The sequence below is a fragment of the Anser brachyrhynchus genome, assembly GCF_964034855.1.
Source record: "Anser brachyrhynchus genome assembly, chromosome: 10".
In the NCBI taxonomy this organism is placed as follows: Eukaryota; Metazoa; Chordata; class Aves; order Anseriformes; family Anatidae; genus Anser; species Anser brachyrhynchus.
In genome coordinates, this window is record NC_137705.1 from 24,049,212 (window position 1) to 24,062,376 (window position 13,165).

The following is a 13,165-nucleotide window of genomic DNA, read 5'->3' on the forward strand; positions in this document are numbered from 1 at the left end:
CGGGCTACTGCTACATCAGTGCCTCCAGGCTATACAAAATCTGCAGAGTGTATCACAGGCTACTTACTCCTTGTGAAGGCGGAGGTTGCCTCCTGTATGAAAAGATGCTTTTTCAAAAGAGGCATCTTGTTTGAAAAGGTAAGGAGATGAAATAATGTTATTCTAATCTTCCAGGACGAAAATGTGTACAGCAGCCCCCAGATCAGCTGTCCTTTACATATATGGGTCAAATCCTGCCCTGGCAATGTGCAGGGCTCCCACCAACGTCATACTGGGAAATCTATTGGTTACTTAGAGCTGACTTAGCTTTATTTAGAATGATTTAATAATCTAGTTATTAAAAGTTTCATGTTTTAGAGACGCAATATCAGCAGGTGACCCTCTGTTCCTTCTGACAAGTTTCAGCACAGGGCAGGATGCAGTGTACATAATTAGCACCGTTATTTAGTCGGATCAAATCCTGGACCTGGAGCACAGTGTGAATGACTGGGAGATTAAGAAGGTGTTCTACAGTTGACTTTACCTGGATGATGCTGGCATGGAGCTGCTTGGGGCTCTTGGAGTGTGTCTGAACAGACATCTTGGCTTCAAATGCAAACCCACACATGGCTTCATCCCCTGAATGTCCTCCATTGCTTATGTGTTTCCTTGCTCAAACCTTAAGTTTCTTTGGCTTAAGTCTGGATTTGAACAAACAGGCTCTCTTAGGAGGAAACCTCAAGATCAGAAGAGGTTGACTCTTACTCAGGCTCACTCCAATAGGGCTGGAGGAGCTGTTGGCTGCATGAACTTAGACTTCAACCTGAGGCGTATCACCAAGGGCCACAGTTCCTGCAGCCAGAGCTGCCCTCCGGGGAGCTCCCCTCCCCTCAGGGCCACCACAAACACGCTGGCCCTGCCCTCCTCCTGGGGCCCTTGGAGCCCCTTTCTGCAGAGGAAGGAGGACACGCCTTGCTGACAACAATTTTACAGAAAAAGGGTATTGAGAGCCTTCCACAGTTTCCCCAGATCTACCGCCTTCCTCCTGTACAGCCTCCACACGATGCATGGGCACTTACTGTGTCCTTCACAGGGAGGAAGAGCTGCCATTACCACAGGAAGTGATGAAGTGTGAGGGAGAACAAAACCAGTGTGTTTCCAGTGGAGTGGGACAAAAAGTCCTGGTATGGGCACTGTCTGAAAACAGAACAAGACAATCCTGAAAAATAGCTGCAGGTCTAGAAAGAAGATAGAAGTGATTTCTATAGTATTAACTATAAAATATGAATGCATAAGTAAAATACATGAAAAAAATATATTTAGCTGTAGTTAAAAGTGAAACTTAATATCCTATGTTATTACATAGTACTCTCTTACCAAGCAAATTAATTTATAGGCAAAGAATCAGAGCTTAAAACTAAGAGTCTGTGTGTTTTTAAATAACCTAAGTAAAATGCATACTTACTTACCTTTTATTCTCCTGCTGTGTGTGCCCTGAGCTGGCCCAGGGAGTTCTATGAGGTAAGAAATTCCTGCTCAACAAAAGTTCCTTTTCTAAAAAAAGTGAACATAATGGAAACGGGGAACCACTTACCAGGCAGCTGAAAAAGGAGCTGACTGTGCAGAGAATTTCACACCTTATGGCTTTTGGTCAGTAAAGTACATAAACAAAATGTAATTTTCTATGCAATTACAGAGGGTCACACAAGAATATTATGCTTTAGAAACCCACTCAAAAGCACATATTGCTCATTAAGAGCCCAATCCAGAAAATGGTTACTCACTTTAGTAAAGTTGCTCATAAGCATTTCTGGGAGCAGGGTCTAGGAGACATTTTCCTTTTTATGCTTTCTTAAACAGTTTATGTGATAGTAACAACAGGAAGATAAATTACTTTGAATGGTAGCAATTAGAGAAATAAGGCGTGTGATAGATTTACCATGTGGAAAACATCTTCCACACATTTTCTTACAGTCATTAAACTTAGTTTTAATGACACGACACTGATTTCAGAAAGAAACAAGTTTATTTGATGAATATAAACAAGCTGATCAACACTAAATACTTCCCATACACATGATAACAATGTTATGAACTCTAAATACCTTGGTACTTTACACTTCTATTAGACATTAAATTACAATGACTGTCTAATACATGCCCACTGGTAATTTCTAGGAATTCCTTAGTTTCATATCAATGTCCTTAACCACATATCAATATCACAATCCAGAACATGCCACTCACTTGAAAAAAGTATTACAAGAAGCACTATCAAATGAGGATCTAACGTAAATAGGGAATACTGACCCATTGCTGCAGAACATCACATTCAAACATCACCCTACACACGCACAAAAAAAACAATGCAGATATAGATTGTGTCAACACATCTGAGGTCTTTTCATAAACACTGTTTAAAAAGTAAATTGAAACTCACTTTCAAATGAAAGTCAATGTGCAGGTACGTGCATACTGGATACACAAAATTCATTAAATACAAAATTCATACTGTACATTTAAATGAAAAAAAGAATGCGCAGTACAAGACTGATCTCACATTAAAATAATGATTATCTTAAATGTTAACCAAAAGTTGGCTTGCTTCTTTACACTTAGAGGGGGCAAAAAACTACCAAACATTGCTCAAATAAAATAATTTCCCAACATCACAGTGTTTATTGTAAACCCCGAGATCATATTTTAGTATATGAAAAGATTTTCTCCAAACATCATAATCACATGAAATTAAAAAAAAAAAAAAAAAGAAAAGAAAAGAAAAGAGAGAGAGAAGTAAAGAAAATAAAAGAAAGAAGCAACATTACACAGAGTTTTCCTCTTTAGGGGCTAAATTGTAGGCCCTGATAAAAGTTTAGATCAATACTCTTACCAACATGATTGGAGCAAAAATGCCCCTAAAATAATATCTGTGACAAAATTGGCACATACATATAAATATCTAACTATACAGCTTTGTATCTGTGACCCTATTTCCCCCTAGTTTATTTCCTACTTCAAGTATTCAGTTGCAGAGTTAAGGTTAAGACCTGATTGTAAGAGACACAGACGATTGTCCCCTACTGTGACAACAAATTTGTCACGAGAAAGTTTTGTTGTCTGAGTTTCCAAGTGCAACATTTGTCATATGTGCTAAATATACTCCCAAAAGCTTTGCTGTTTCAAAAACAAAGATCTAAAATGCCATTGATAGTTAAAGGACAAACTTTTTAAACATGAATGAAATTTGGATTATCTATGCTATACTAATTCTATACATTTTCTATCTATGGAAAACAGTAGCATCCAGCAGGACTCCTGCTCAAATAAATTGCTCTTTGATTGCACCAAGAATATGGTACAAATAAATAAAATATCATCTCTAGACAATCAATTTAAAGGGCTATATGTATGGCTCATGTAGGGTGTTTAGGGTTAATTGCACCACAGGTTCAAAAATATTTTTTCTAAATTCAGTGCAAGACTTTAGGAGTATCCATTTAGATTTTTCTTTCTTTTTTTTTTTTTTTTTTTACAGCAGCAAAGAAAAAAGTACTAAGGATTAAGGCCACCCATGCTTAAATTTATTGTTTGTCCTTTAAAAATGCAGATATTCTGTTCCTACTCCCATCAGCGTGGAAGCATTTCTTCCATGGACAAAAAGATGCCTCAATAAAACAACCAAGCATTTGCACATTTGCCAGACTGACCAAAAATATTCATGGAGTCATAAGGATCCTCTCCTTGAGAAGTGGTAGAGATTTAACTAGCAGTTAATAATTTCTCATTGAATGTAATGACTTCATATTTTTCATTTTTTCGTTGCATGTGCTTTAGAATTATTATACTAGATATATTTTGTTGATACAAACAGCCTCTACGTGCTATTTGATCATTGTATTTTCTTCTGTAACATCTAAGAGTTATTGGGATCCATGTTGGAGTCTGTTTTTCAATACAGAAAATGATAACAAACAGTTCCTCATTTACAGGAGACCTAGTGCATATACTGTATTCACAGCAATCTTTTTTATTTTTATTTTTATTTTTATTTTTATTTTTATTTTTATTTTTATTTTTATTTTTATTTTTATTTTTATTTTTATTTTTATTTTTATTTTTATTTTTATTTTTTAGAGTCCCAGCTTTTATTGTTGAAGATCTGTATGCATTTGGATGGTAAAAGGTTGATACATCCTTGTGTACATGTCCATACATACAAATACATATGTATTTATATATGTCTCAAGCTTTTATCATCCAGGAATAGATACATCTTGTTTATAATCATATATTTATGATCAAATTAGATGTCCTATGCATTGTCAGAGACACACACCATATTTTCATAAAGCTAATCTTTGCCATCAGTTATTAGTACCAAAAATTGATTTCATTTCCAACCTGGCCCAGAGCTTAATACCAGTTATACTATCAATGTGGGTTTTTTTTGAGGCTGTTGGTGGTTTTTGGTTTGGGTTTTATTTTTTGATTATAATTATTTTATCAGTAGATATAAGAAAACAGAGGAGGGTAAAGGCTTGGGTTTTATTTTTTGAAAAAGCCCACATCTAACTGGGGGTAAGATTAATGCCAACACCCTTATATAACATTTCACTAATACCTCTTTGATAATCTAGTGCAATAGAAGTTTTAGAATAGACTAGGTAAAATCAGCAAACGCAGATACCATACCTAAACGAATCTGAATTACTTATTAAAATCAATATCAATTTACCAATAATTAGTCAAATAACCTGTTTAACTGAACTTCATTAAACAATAATATTCTAAACAGAAGGTTTGTTTGTGAAAACAATAACTTGCAAGACCCATTAAAGATAGAAATAAAGCTCTTGTAATTTCTGCTTGAGTCTCCTTTGTTTTATTCCAAAGTATCTAATTTCCTAGTAGACTACAAGAAATAATGGAGAAGATGCCAATTAATGCATCATTTCATTAGATATCAACCTTAGCATTCATTTTCTGCATCTGTGATCTTCTCCAGGATATCATGGACATGTTTGGAGATCCAATGCAATAGATTATCATCGTTACATTCCAGTGATACGTTTTTTCTTCCTCTTTCACTAGTTCCTCTGACAACTGTAACAAGAGAACAAAATATTCTAGTTAATAAAATGTTTCAAGCATATGCAACATCTTAGTTCTCATCTAATCAAGCTTCTCATAGACATCAGCGGATATATTGCTTTTCTAGGGACTAAGGATTAGGCAAGGATTTAAATTCAATTTGAGCCCATTTGATATGCTTAAAGGGTGGCAATTAGTTTTACAGATGATTTGTGTCACAAGATTTCCCCTAAATGGGAAAGATTTTAAATTCCAAAGATGTTAAATTGTGTTGTGTTTGTGATTTTGCAAACGGGGAGTTTTCTGTTCTCTATAGGCACAGTAGCTTTGACTTGGAAATGCTATTAAAAATAAATAATGTTGTCTGTGTGGACATTGTCCTTTTATTTCCGCTCTGTTCCATGGCAGGTGGAATGTGCAGTGCCCCAGTGACTCTCCAAAAATGGAGGTACTGAAAGCAACATTTCATTGTTGTATTTTAAGTATTTTAAACTAAAGTCCACTTTAATTTTCAAGACAATGGAGGAAGGTTTTATGGATACAAGTACCTCAGATTTATAAAAATTGAAATATTCCACAGTGAGCATTTCAGCCCTGCAGTCACTTGTGAGTGGTGGTTGTTTTCCATGGCTTGGCTGGTACTTCTGAAATCTAGGGGACTGCTAAAGGTAACTGGTGTAAGCCTGAGTCAGTCAGTGGAAAGTGTCTTCCTGCTGTCCATGGGCTTTGGAAGAGGCTCTGTCTGATTGCAAGTGACTTCAGCATGAGGCCTGAATGATTTGTATTGTTCCAATAGTTCTGTTGCAAACAGACGGCACAGTACTCTTGAACAGAGTGCAGTGAATTAGTCTTATTCATGGTATCTGTATATCAGATGAGTGGGAGGAATGAAATGATTCCTTTGCAGGGAAGTTGTTCATTTATCTACTTTGTTCCCGGAGAAGTGAAAATGCGTTATGTATGGGATCCTTCATTACTGAGCTTGCATTTATTTAACTGGAGAGGAGAATTTTTACATTTTTGCATACAGCTGAAAAAATGTTGTGTACAACTATTTGACTAAAATGCCTCTTTAAATTCTAGAAGCTAACATCAGAGTAATTATGCAATGAGTAAAGTGCAATACTTTGCGTAGAACACAAACTTGCAAATGATTTTAAATCCCTATTTTCAAGTTCATGTCTGTGTGGTAACTACATATAATGGTTTATATAATACAAACTTAGATGAATAATTTTACTTCTCCAATGGGAGGTTGGTACAATTTTTCTGGTTAAAACATTTCGGGACTAATCCAAAGCCCACTGAAATGTGGAAAGGTTCCCATTGATTTTAACAGGCTTTGGATTTGGCCCTTGAATGAAGGAAAAATGACTTCTGCAGAGCTGGAAAGCCAGGGAGTTCCTAAAGTAGATCATGTTACTAGTTCTGGCACATAAAATTTTTGCAAACTTTTTATGAAAACGGTAAGTCAGAGCATGCGTTACGTTTCGTGAACTGTGCATAGCTCCCATTCTTTTGTGTGCTGAGTATTTCCTTATCATCATTCAAAGAGATATATACGCATAGGAAGCACCCATATAAATTAACGAGGAGAGTACATTCCAGAAACCTTAGCACAAAAATGTCTATATTTTTTAACAGGTTCACTAAAATATGATCACAGCAAATCTTCAATATACTTGATATTTTACAAGCTGAAGTTCCTTTGCAATTAACACTCATTTATGCACTCAAAAAGAAGAACTCAGAATAAAGAGTCCAATCTGAGCAGCAGCAGCCAATCACAAAACACAACCTCTCTTCAGCTTGCTCCCCAGATTTTCATTGAGGTTTTAGTACAGAATGAAACTCCCAAATAAACCCCACCCATTCATCAGGAAACCATACACGTATTGGGACTGTAACAAAAACTGGCTCACCACAGGTAGGAAATGCAAAGTATTTCTCAAGTAAGTCAAATAAATATACAAAAGGATATTGCTGTCAAATACCAACTGAGGTTGAGTAAATTAAATTTATGTTTGTTTCTTCAATGCTGTACTTGGTATAGGTCACAACCTCTGAGACAGAAATAAAAGTTGGTAACGTATATTGGGCCTGAGATTTAGCAGTGCTGCAACCGAAATTAATGTCTTGAGTTCGGCACCTCTGACGGTCCATTAGATACCAGTCAACAAAAATATCAGAAGGATGTGAAGATATAAAAGTGTAGTAGCCCACAAATATTTGTTCGGGTTGTTTTTCCTTTGGATAAAGACACCTGCCAGATTACTACTTTTTACTTCCAATCCTTTCCTCTCAGCATTGATTTGCAGGAATGAGCTGGGAGAGGGTGGGTAAACACAAAGGGGTTAAAGGGGAAACTGTTTAATAACAGTAGTAAAATGCAGGCTATTTTTGACATCTGGGTTAATGTCCATTATGCTCCATATGCTTTCCAAATGTTTGCAACAAGCACCCAGATACAAAAACAGATACCCATTCACATAGGCTTAAATTGCCCTCTCCTAACCTGTTACACATGGTACCTACATAAAAGGCCAACGACTGATATGGTAATTAGCGAGTCAGAAAGAGAGGGAATGGCCAGTTTATTGTAGGGAACTGGTATCTGACCAAATGTTAGTAGAGAAGGATATCATTAATGGAATCCTGTTAGGGCTATTTCTGCTCCTTAAGCTATAACAAGACATGCACTATAATGTGACATCTTTTAAAAAACTGTCAGGATTAATTCCTCAGTTTCCTTCTCTGCACTAATTCATCATTACTGCCATCAGACTACTAACAAATGATGTGAAATAATTTCATTTTCTAGAAACAAGTAACTAGAATAAAAAATAGTAATGCACAAACAAGGCTATAACACAGTTTTTCTTGAGTGACCTCCTGGAACTCAGCTGTGCCTCTTGCAACAACAAGATCTAAATGACATTAATTAAAAAAGAAAAAATAAATGACATTAATTAAAAAGAAAAAAAATGAAAAAAAATGCATTCTCAATTTTTAGTTTTGCTCATCCAAACCCATGAAAAGAATGACATGATTAACTAAGACAAAGCCCTGGCACAGCACTATGCTGAATTCTGACCCTGCCACTAGCTTTTTTTGTGAGTAAGGGAAAAGCCACATCATTTTTCTGTGCTTAACTTGCTCTTCACTATAGCAGGGATAACATCAGGGTCCTCTCAGGAATTTGCAAGGCTTAATGTTTGTAATGTGCCTTAACAGTCTTGGATGAGTGCTAAGTATTATTATTTTTCAGTTCCTGCATTTGATTAAATCTGAAATAACATAGTAAAAATTAAATTAATATATTAAGTTACAAGTAAAAAGCAAGCATGTGGTTTGTTCAGCTACTTGTAACACTTTTAATAGGAACACATATTGCAGACTAGGTGATTCCCAAGGTATGTAATGACATGTACCATGTGGGCATAACTTAACAACTGCAGAATCCCCCCAGATGTTTGATTCAGCCAAAAAATCTGCTCATGGCTTCTGTGTGAGCCCAGAGCTTGGACCAGTGGGAGCACTGCAGGCTGCTTTTCCCCTGCCTCTGAAGTACAGTTGCAAATGTGATCACGGTCCAGGTATTTGCCACTCAGCACAAGAAGCAATATTGGGTAGCACAGATCTGCTGGAGTGCTCTCCCCTGTTACACTTCCCTTAACATAAGATACGACAACGGCATATGAATTTCTCTGTCCCAACAAAAAATACACATTTTGCTACTTCCACCTGGCCCAATTCTTGTGGAAAGAACAAAAAACAACCTCTCACTTTCTAATGAATACAGTATCCTGCTAAAGTCTGTCACATCAATGTGAAAATCTTCAGCAGGGAAGGCCAACGAGAGAAATAATTGACATAAAGTTGTATCCAACCTGCATGGAAAACTTTCAATGCAAAGATGCCAAAGACACCTAAGACACTTGTTGAGCTGAGTGAAAAGGTAAAATCTAGTTTAAATTTATAGCATTCCTTCAGTGTCCCTCTAGGAGTTTGGCTTTTTGCCAGTGTTCCTTGTTAAAAATTTGTTAAACGTGTTTGGCATTAATGCAAACACAAAGTGCTCATTTGTTACAAATTCTATTGGAATGCATTCATTTAAGGCAATGAAGTAGTTACCAGAAAAGAAAAAATGTTCATTAAGTACATTTTAAAAATACAATGATGTATGCGGTGCATAACTATGGCGCCCCAGTGGCTATATAAATATCTGACAGAATAACCACAAGTTGTGTTTGGTTTGAAATTGGAATCTTTTAAACATAACCAATAGAACAAAACCTGGTTTTGTTTGTTGTCAAAACTGATGTTAGTCTTTCTTGTTTAGAACTAGTTAAAATAACCAAAGTTTTGGCATACACTTTCTTACATCTCAAATCAATAAAGCACACAGGTTAAAGTAATGCTAAAGAAAGTTTCCTGATTCAATTGGTAAGTGCAGCACTGCACATTATCTGGAGAACACTGAACACAGAAAGTAAACACCCTGCTTGGAGGAGAACAAATTTTAGTCATTCTTAAAAACTCCACTTGAGGAAATGTTACCTGGGAGATCTGCAGCTGTCTGGCACCAATCAGTTATACCTGGGCAAAAGGTGTTCTGCACTGCTCCAAACCAATGGGGCACATCACACAATAAACAGCTCAAATCTAGTTTATAAAACCCTAACAAAAAAGCCTATCTTCTGTAGTAATATGAAAAATCTCCGATTATAATCATTCTTGATTCTGAATAAGCAATCCAGAGGAGTATTTTTTAGAGGCTCGAAAATATCATTTGAGTTAAATTGTAAAAGTAGAACCATTTCTCATCTTACTTTGTCAGTGATTTATAGTTACTTATAATAAAGCTTAAAAATGGTAAATATGAGAATAAAATATATTTAATAATAATAAAAAAATCCAGAAACTGTGTGACTTAATTAAATATCGAAAGGGTCACAAGAAACATTAGTATAAAAAGTTATTTATAAAGACAAAAAGAACTTCATTCCAATTCTGGCTAAGAAATTATTTATCCCATTTGTTGCTATTTATGTTTTAAATTCATTATACAGTAAACTTCAGAAGGATATGCAGCTGGTGGTAGAATCACTGTATGAATGTGATGAACTTTCCATATTGCTGTAATGCCAGAACTGTTAATCTGAGTTAGGGATAAAAGCAGATACCATTGGGATGAATAAAATCAAATGGATCCAAGTCCTCTAGAGAGTGATTGTCCTTGAAAACTATGGTACATTTACATAATAAAATTAGATTAAGTTTGTGAACCTTAAGACTATTTGGATGAGGATGCTATCTCTACTGGGAGTGTTTGTAAATCAAAATTAGACAAGTGGAAAATGAATTGAAAGAGAATTTTTTTTTTTTTAAATAATAAGCTTTTCCTTTTCATACAACACATCTAGTCCAAATCACAGCTTTTCAGAAATATGTAAAAACTTAGCACATATTCTTCAATCTGCCACTTTCACACAGAATTTAAAAAAAGGATAATGTGAAATGTGAAGGATGGCATCATCCCAGTACTCTTTGATGGTCTGAGCTGGAGTGTATTGAAGATGATGGAAAAATTTCTGTCGACTCCAGTGGACCCAAGAGCCACTCTCAGAGGCAGCAGTGTAGGGCATGGAGCTCTTTGTTAGGACATTTATGACTTCCTTAAGATGCAGCACGTGAAACCATTAAGACTTTTTTCCTTTAATTTAAGTCAAACAGAAGTGACAAATAAAGAAGAGTTCTTGGGCAAAGCAGTTCAAACAACAAGAGTTCCCAATGTGATCCTAAAAACTGTCAATAGCAGAGATTACTTAATGAAATTTGAAGGAGCCTTTTTCATCCTTGCTGATGTGGAATGCCATTTATTCTCATGCTAGGGACTAATTAGGGGCCTTTTTTGAAGATCAAGGTTTTGCGATCTCTGCTTCTTAATAACATGGTTTGCCTGTCTGCCACCTGGGACAAGGCAAGGCACTCTCTCTAACTCCTGAACAGCAGGCACTGCCTTAGGCCATTGCAAGCGCAGGCAGGAAACTGATCCTGTGCTTTCAGTCATTTAACCCGTTCACTGCCAGCCCTACACAAGCTCACTCGAAGTCCAGAATAGGCAGTGACCAATCCCGTGGGAAAGCATGAGCTTAATATAATCAAAGACTCATGCAGCTGGAACTCTGATATTAACAGCAAAATTAATCTATCAGTACAGTGATAAAGATAGCATCAGAAATCATCCTTTACTGATAGACTGGATTGAATGCATGTGCTAGCACTTGCTGCAAATCCACATACCACTTGCTGTGCTTCAGGCAGAGAGACAGTTCATGTTTCTGGTGGCTGGGAAAAGAAGTGGTTAAATAAAAGCTGTGTCAAGCCCCCAATCTAATAAGTCATCTTATTAGGAAGTTGTGATGCCCTGTTTGCCCTAGCCTGTGGCTTGTCTGCTCCACTGAAAGGTCTCCTGCTGGGACCTTTGTGGCATTATATGAGGTAGAGAAGGCTGCTGCAATATATGAGCCTTGGTTTTGAGCAGCCAAAACAGCAGGAGAACTAAGCTGCAAAGAATTAAACATGTAACAAGTTTGTAAAAGCACAGACAGTGATTGAGGTTGGCCCTTTTGCTGTTGACACATTCTGGCCCCTGTAGGTTGTGGTCACTAAGCCCATTAGATTTGCAGTGTGGCAACATCTAGTTCAACAAGTTCAATGTGTTTCTGTTTTATTTCTAAATACTGGACGCAAGCTGGCAGTGATAGGAGAGTGGAATATGGCACCAGAAATATGTCGTAAACACAGTCGTCATTGTCAGAGATGTAAAATTACTTTTCAAACTATTTTTGGCAGATGAAGGTTGGGTGTATTTTTACATTTTGTTAACTGAAATTTAATTGCAGATTGCTGCATGTTTTGTTTAATATGAAAAAAAAAAAGAGGAAATCTTGAGATGCCATTTTCTCTTAAAAGAGGAAATTTTCACCAGATAGATAAATCTCTGTTGCTAGAAATTCATTGCAAAATGAAAACAACAACAAAAATGAACCCACAAAATATTCAACTGGGATAAGTTTCACTTATGAGCAACCACTTAATTAAACTATCGTTTCCCAATTCTGATTATTTTTCCTTTCTTTAAGATAAAATATATATTTAAATCAGAGTTTAAAAAAACAACAACAAACAAATCAGACTGTGAAATGAACACTAGAGATGAACGAACTTAATGAACAGGGATACAATGGATTCAACAAGGGTAGATTTAAGACACAAAACCTACTATGAGTTACAAATAAGAAGAATGCCCCTTTCTGTCTCTTTAAGGACTACATGCTTTTAGGGATTGGTGTAAGTTTGCATTACACTTTGATTAGGATGCTCATGATCCCCAAGACCTGCAGGTTCTGCTTGCCTTTCAAAACTGCATTGCAGCCCCACGTTTAGTAAATTCCCACAGATTCATTACTTCCCAGAATTACCAGTCTGTAGATACGGAGCAACAGATCAGTTAGTTGAACATTTGTGCGTCTGAAAGATGTCTCTGCCCTCATTCCCAAACCAGCTAAAGCTTTGGTGCATGTAACAGGTTAAACATGCAGCAAATGACAAAGAGAGGTCATGAGGCTGAAGGAGAAAAGGGTTTGGCTACTTCTTGCCATTCAGATACATTTCCCTGGGGAGGGCTCCCCTGTCTCTTCCTAGGTGAGGCAAGAGGATTCCTGCTCAGTTGTGGTCAGCCCTGCAGGGTGCCCAGCTCACTGCTGCTGGCAGTGCAGCCAAGGGCTCAGTAAGTTCAGACTTGCTGATTCATAGAAATAACTGGCCACTTCTTTTGGAGGGACAAAAGTGATGTTAAAGGCAAAGCACATTCTTTTTTTGACCACCAGGGATGAAGAAATGTTCCTTTTCTGTTCTCTGAAGTTTTTGCCCGAGCCAAGCAAGGTCATAGCTGTGGCTTTTCTCTGGATGAGGGGAATTTCTAGAATTTGTAGGACTTAATTTCTTAAAAGACTGTCATCTTTTTCGATTTGCTGATAGTTTGGGACTAGAAGGACATTCTTAAAATCTCACACATATTTGCCTGGTG

At 36.7% G+C, this 13,165-nt stretch overlaps 1 protein-coding gene across 23 annotated transcripts in view; it reads right to left on the reverse strand.

Annotated features, from left to right (window-relative positions):
• Positions 1-1,986: 1,986 nt before the first annotated feature.
• Positions 1,987-13,165, reverse strand: part of ERC2 (ELKS/RAB6-interacting/CAST family member 2) — a 522,744-nt gene continuing 511,565 nt past the window's right edge. For all 23 annotated transcript variants that reach the window (XR_013955471.1, XR_013955472.1, XR_013955473.1 and 20 more), the window contains one exon: positions 1,987-5,082. Coding sequence is in view for 18 of the 23 variants with exons in the window: in XM_080605891.1 (XP_080462017.1) it covers positions 4,936-5,082 (147 nt within the window). In the remaining 5 variants the exon portion in view is untranslated. The remainder of the gene's footprint in view (positions 5,083-13,165) is intronic.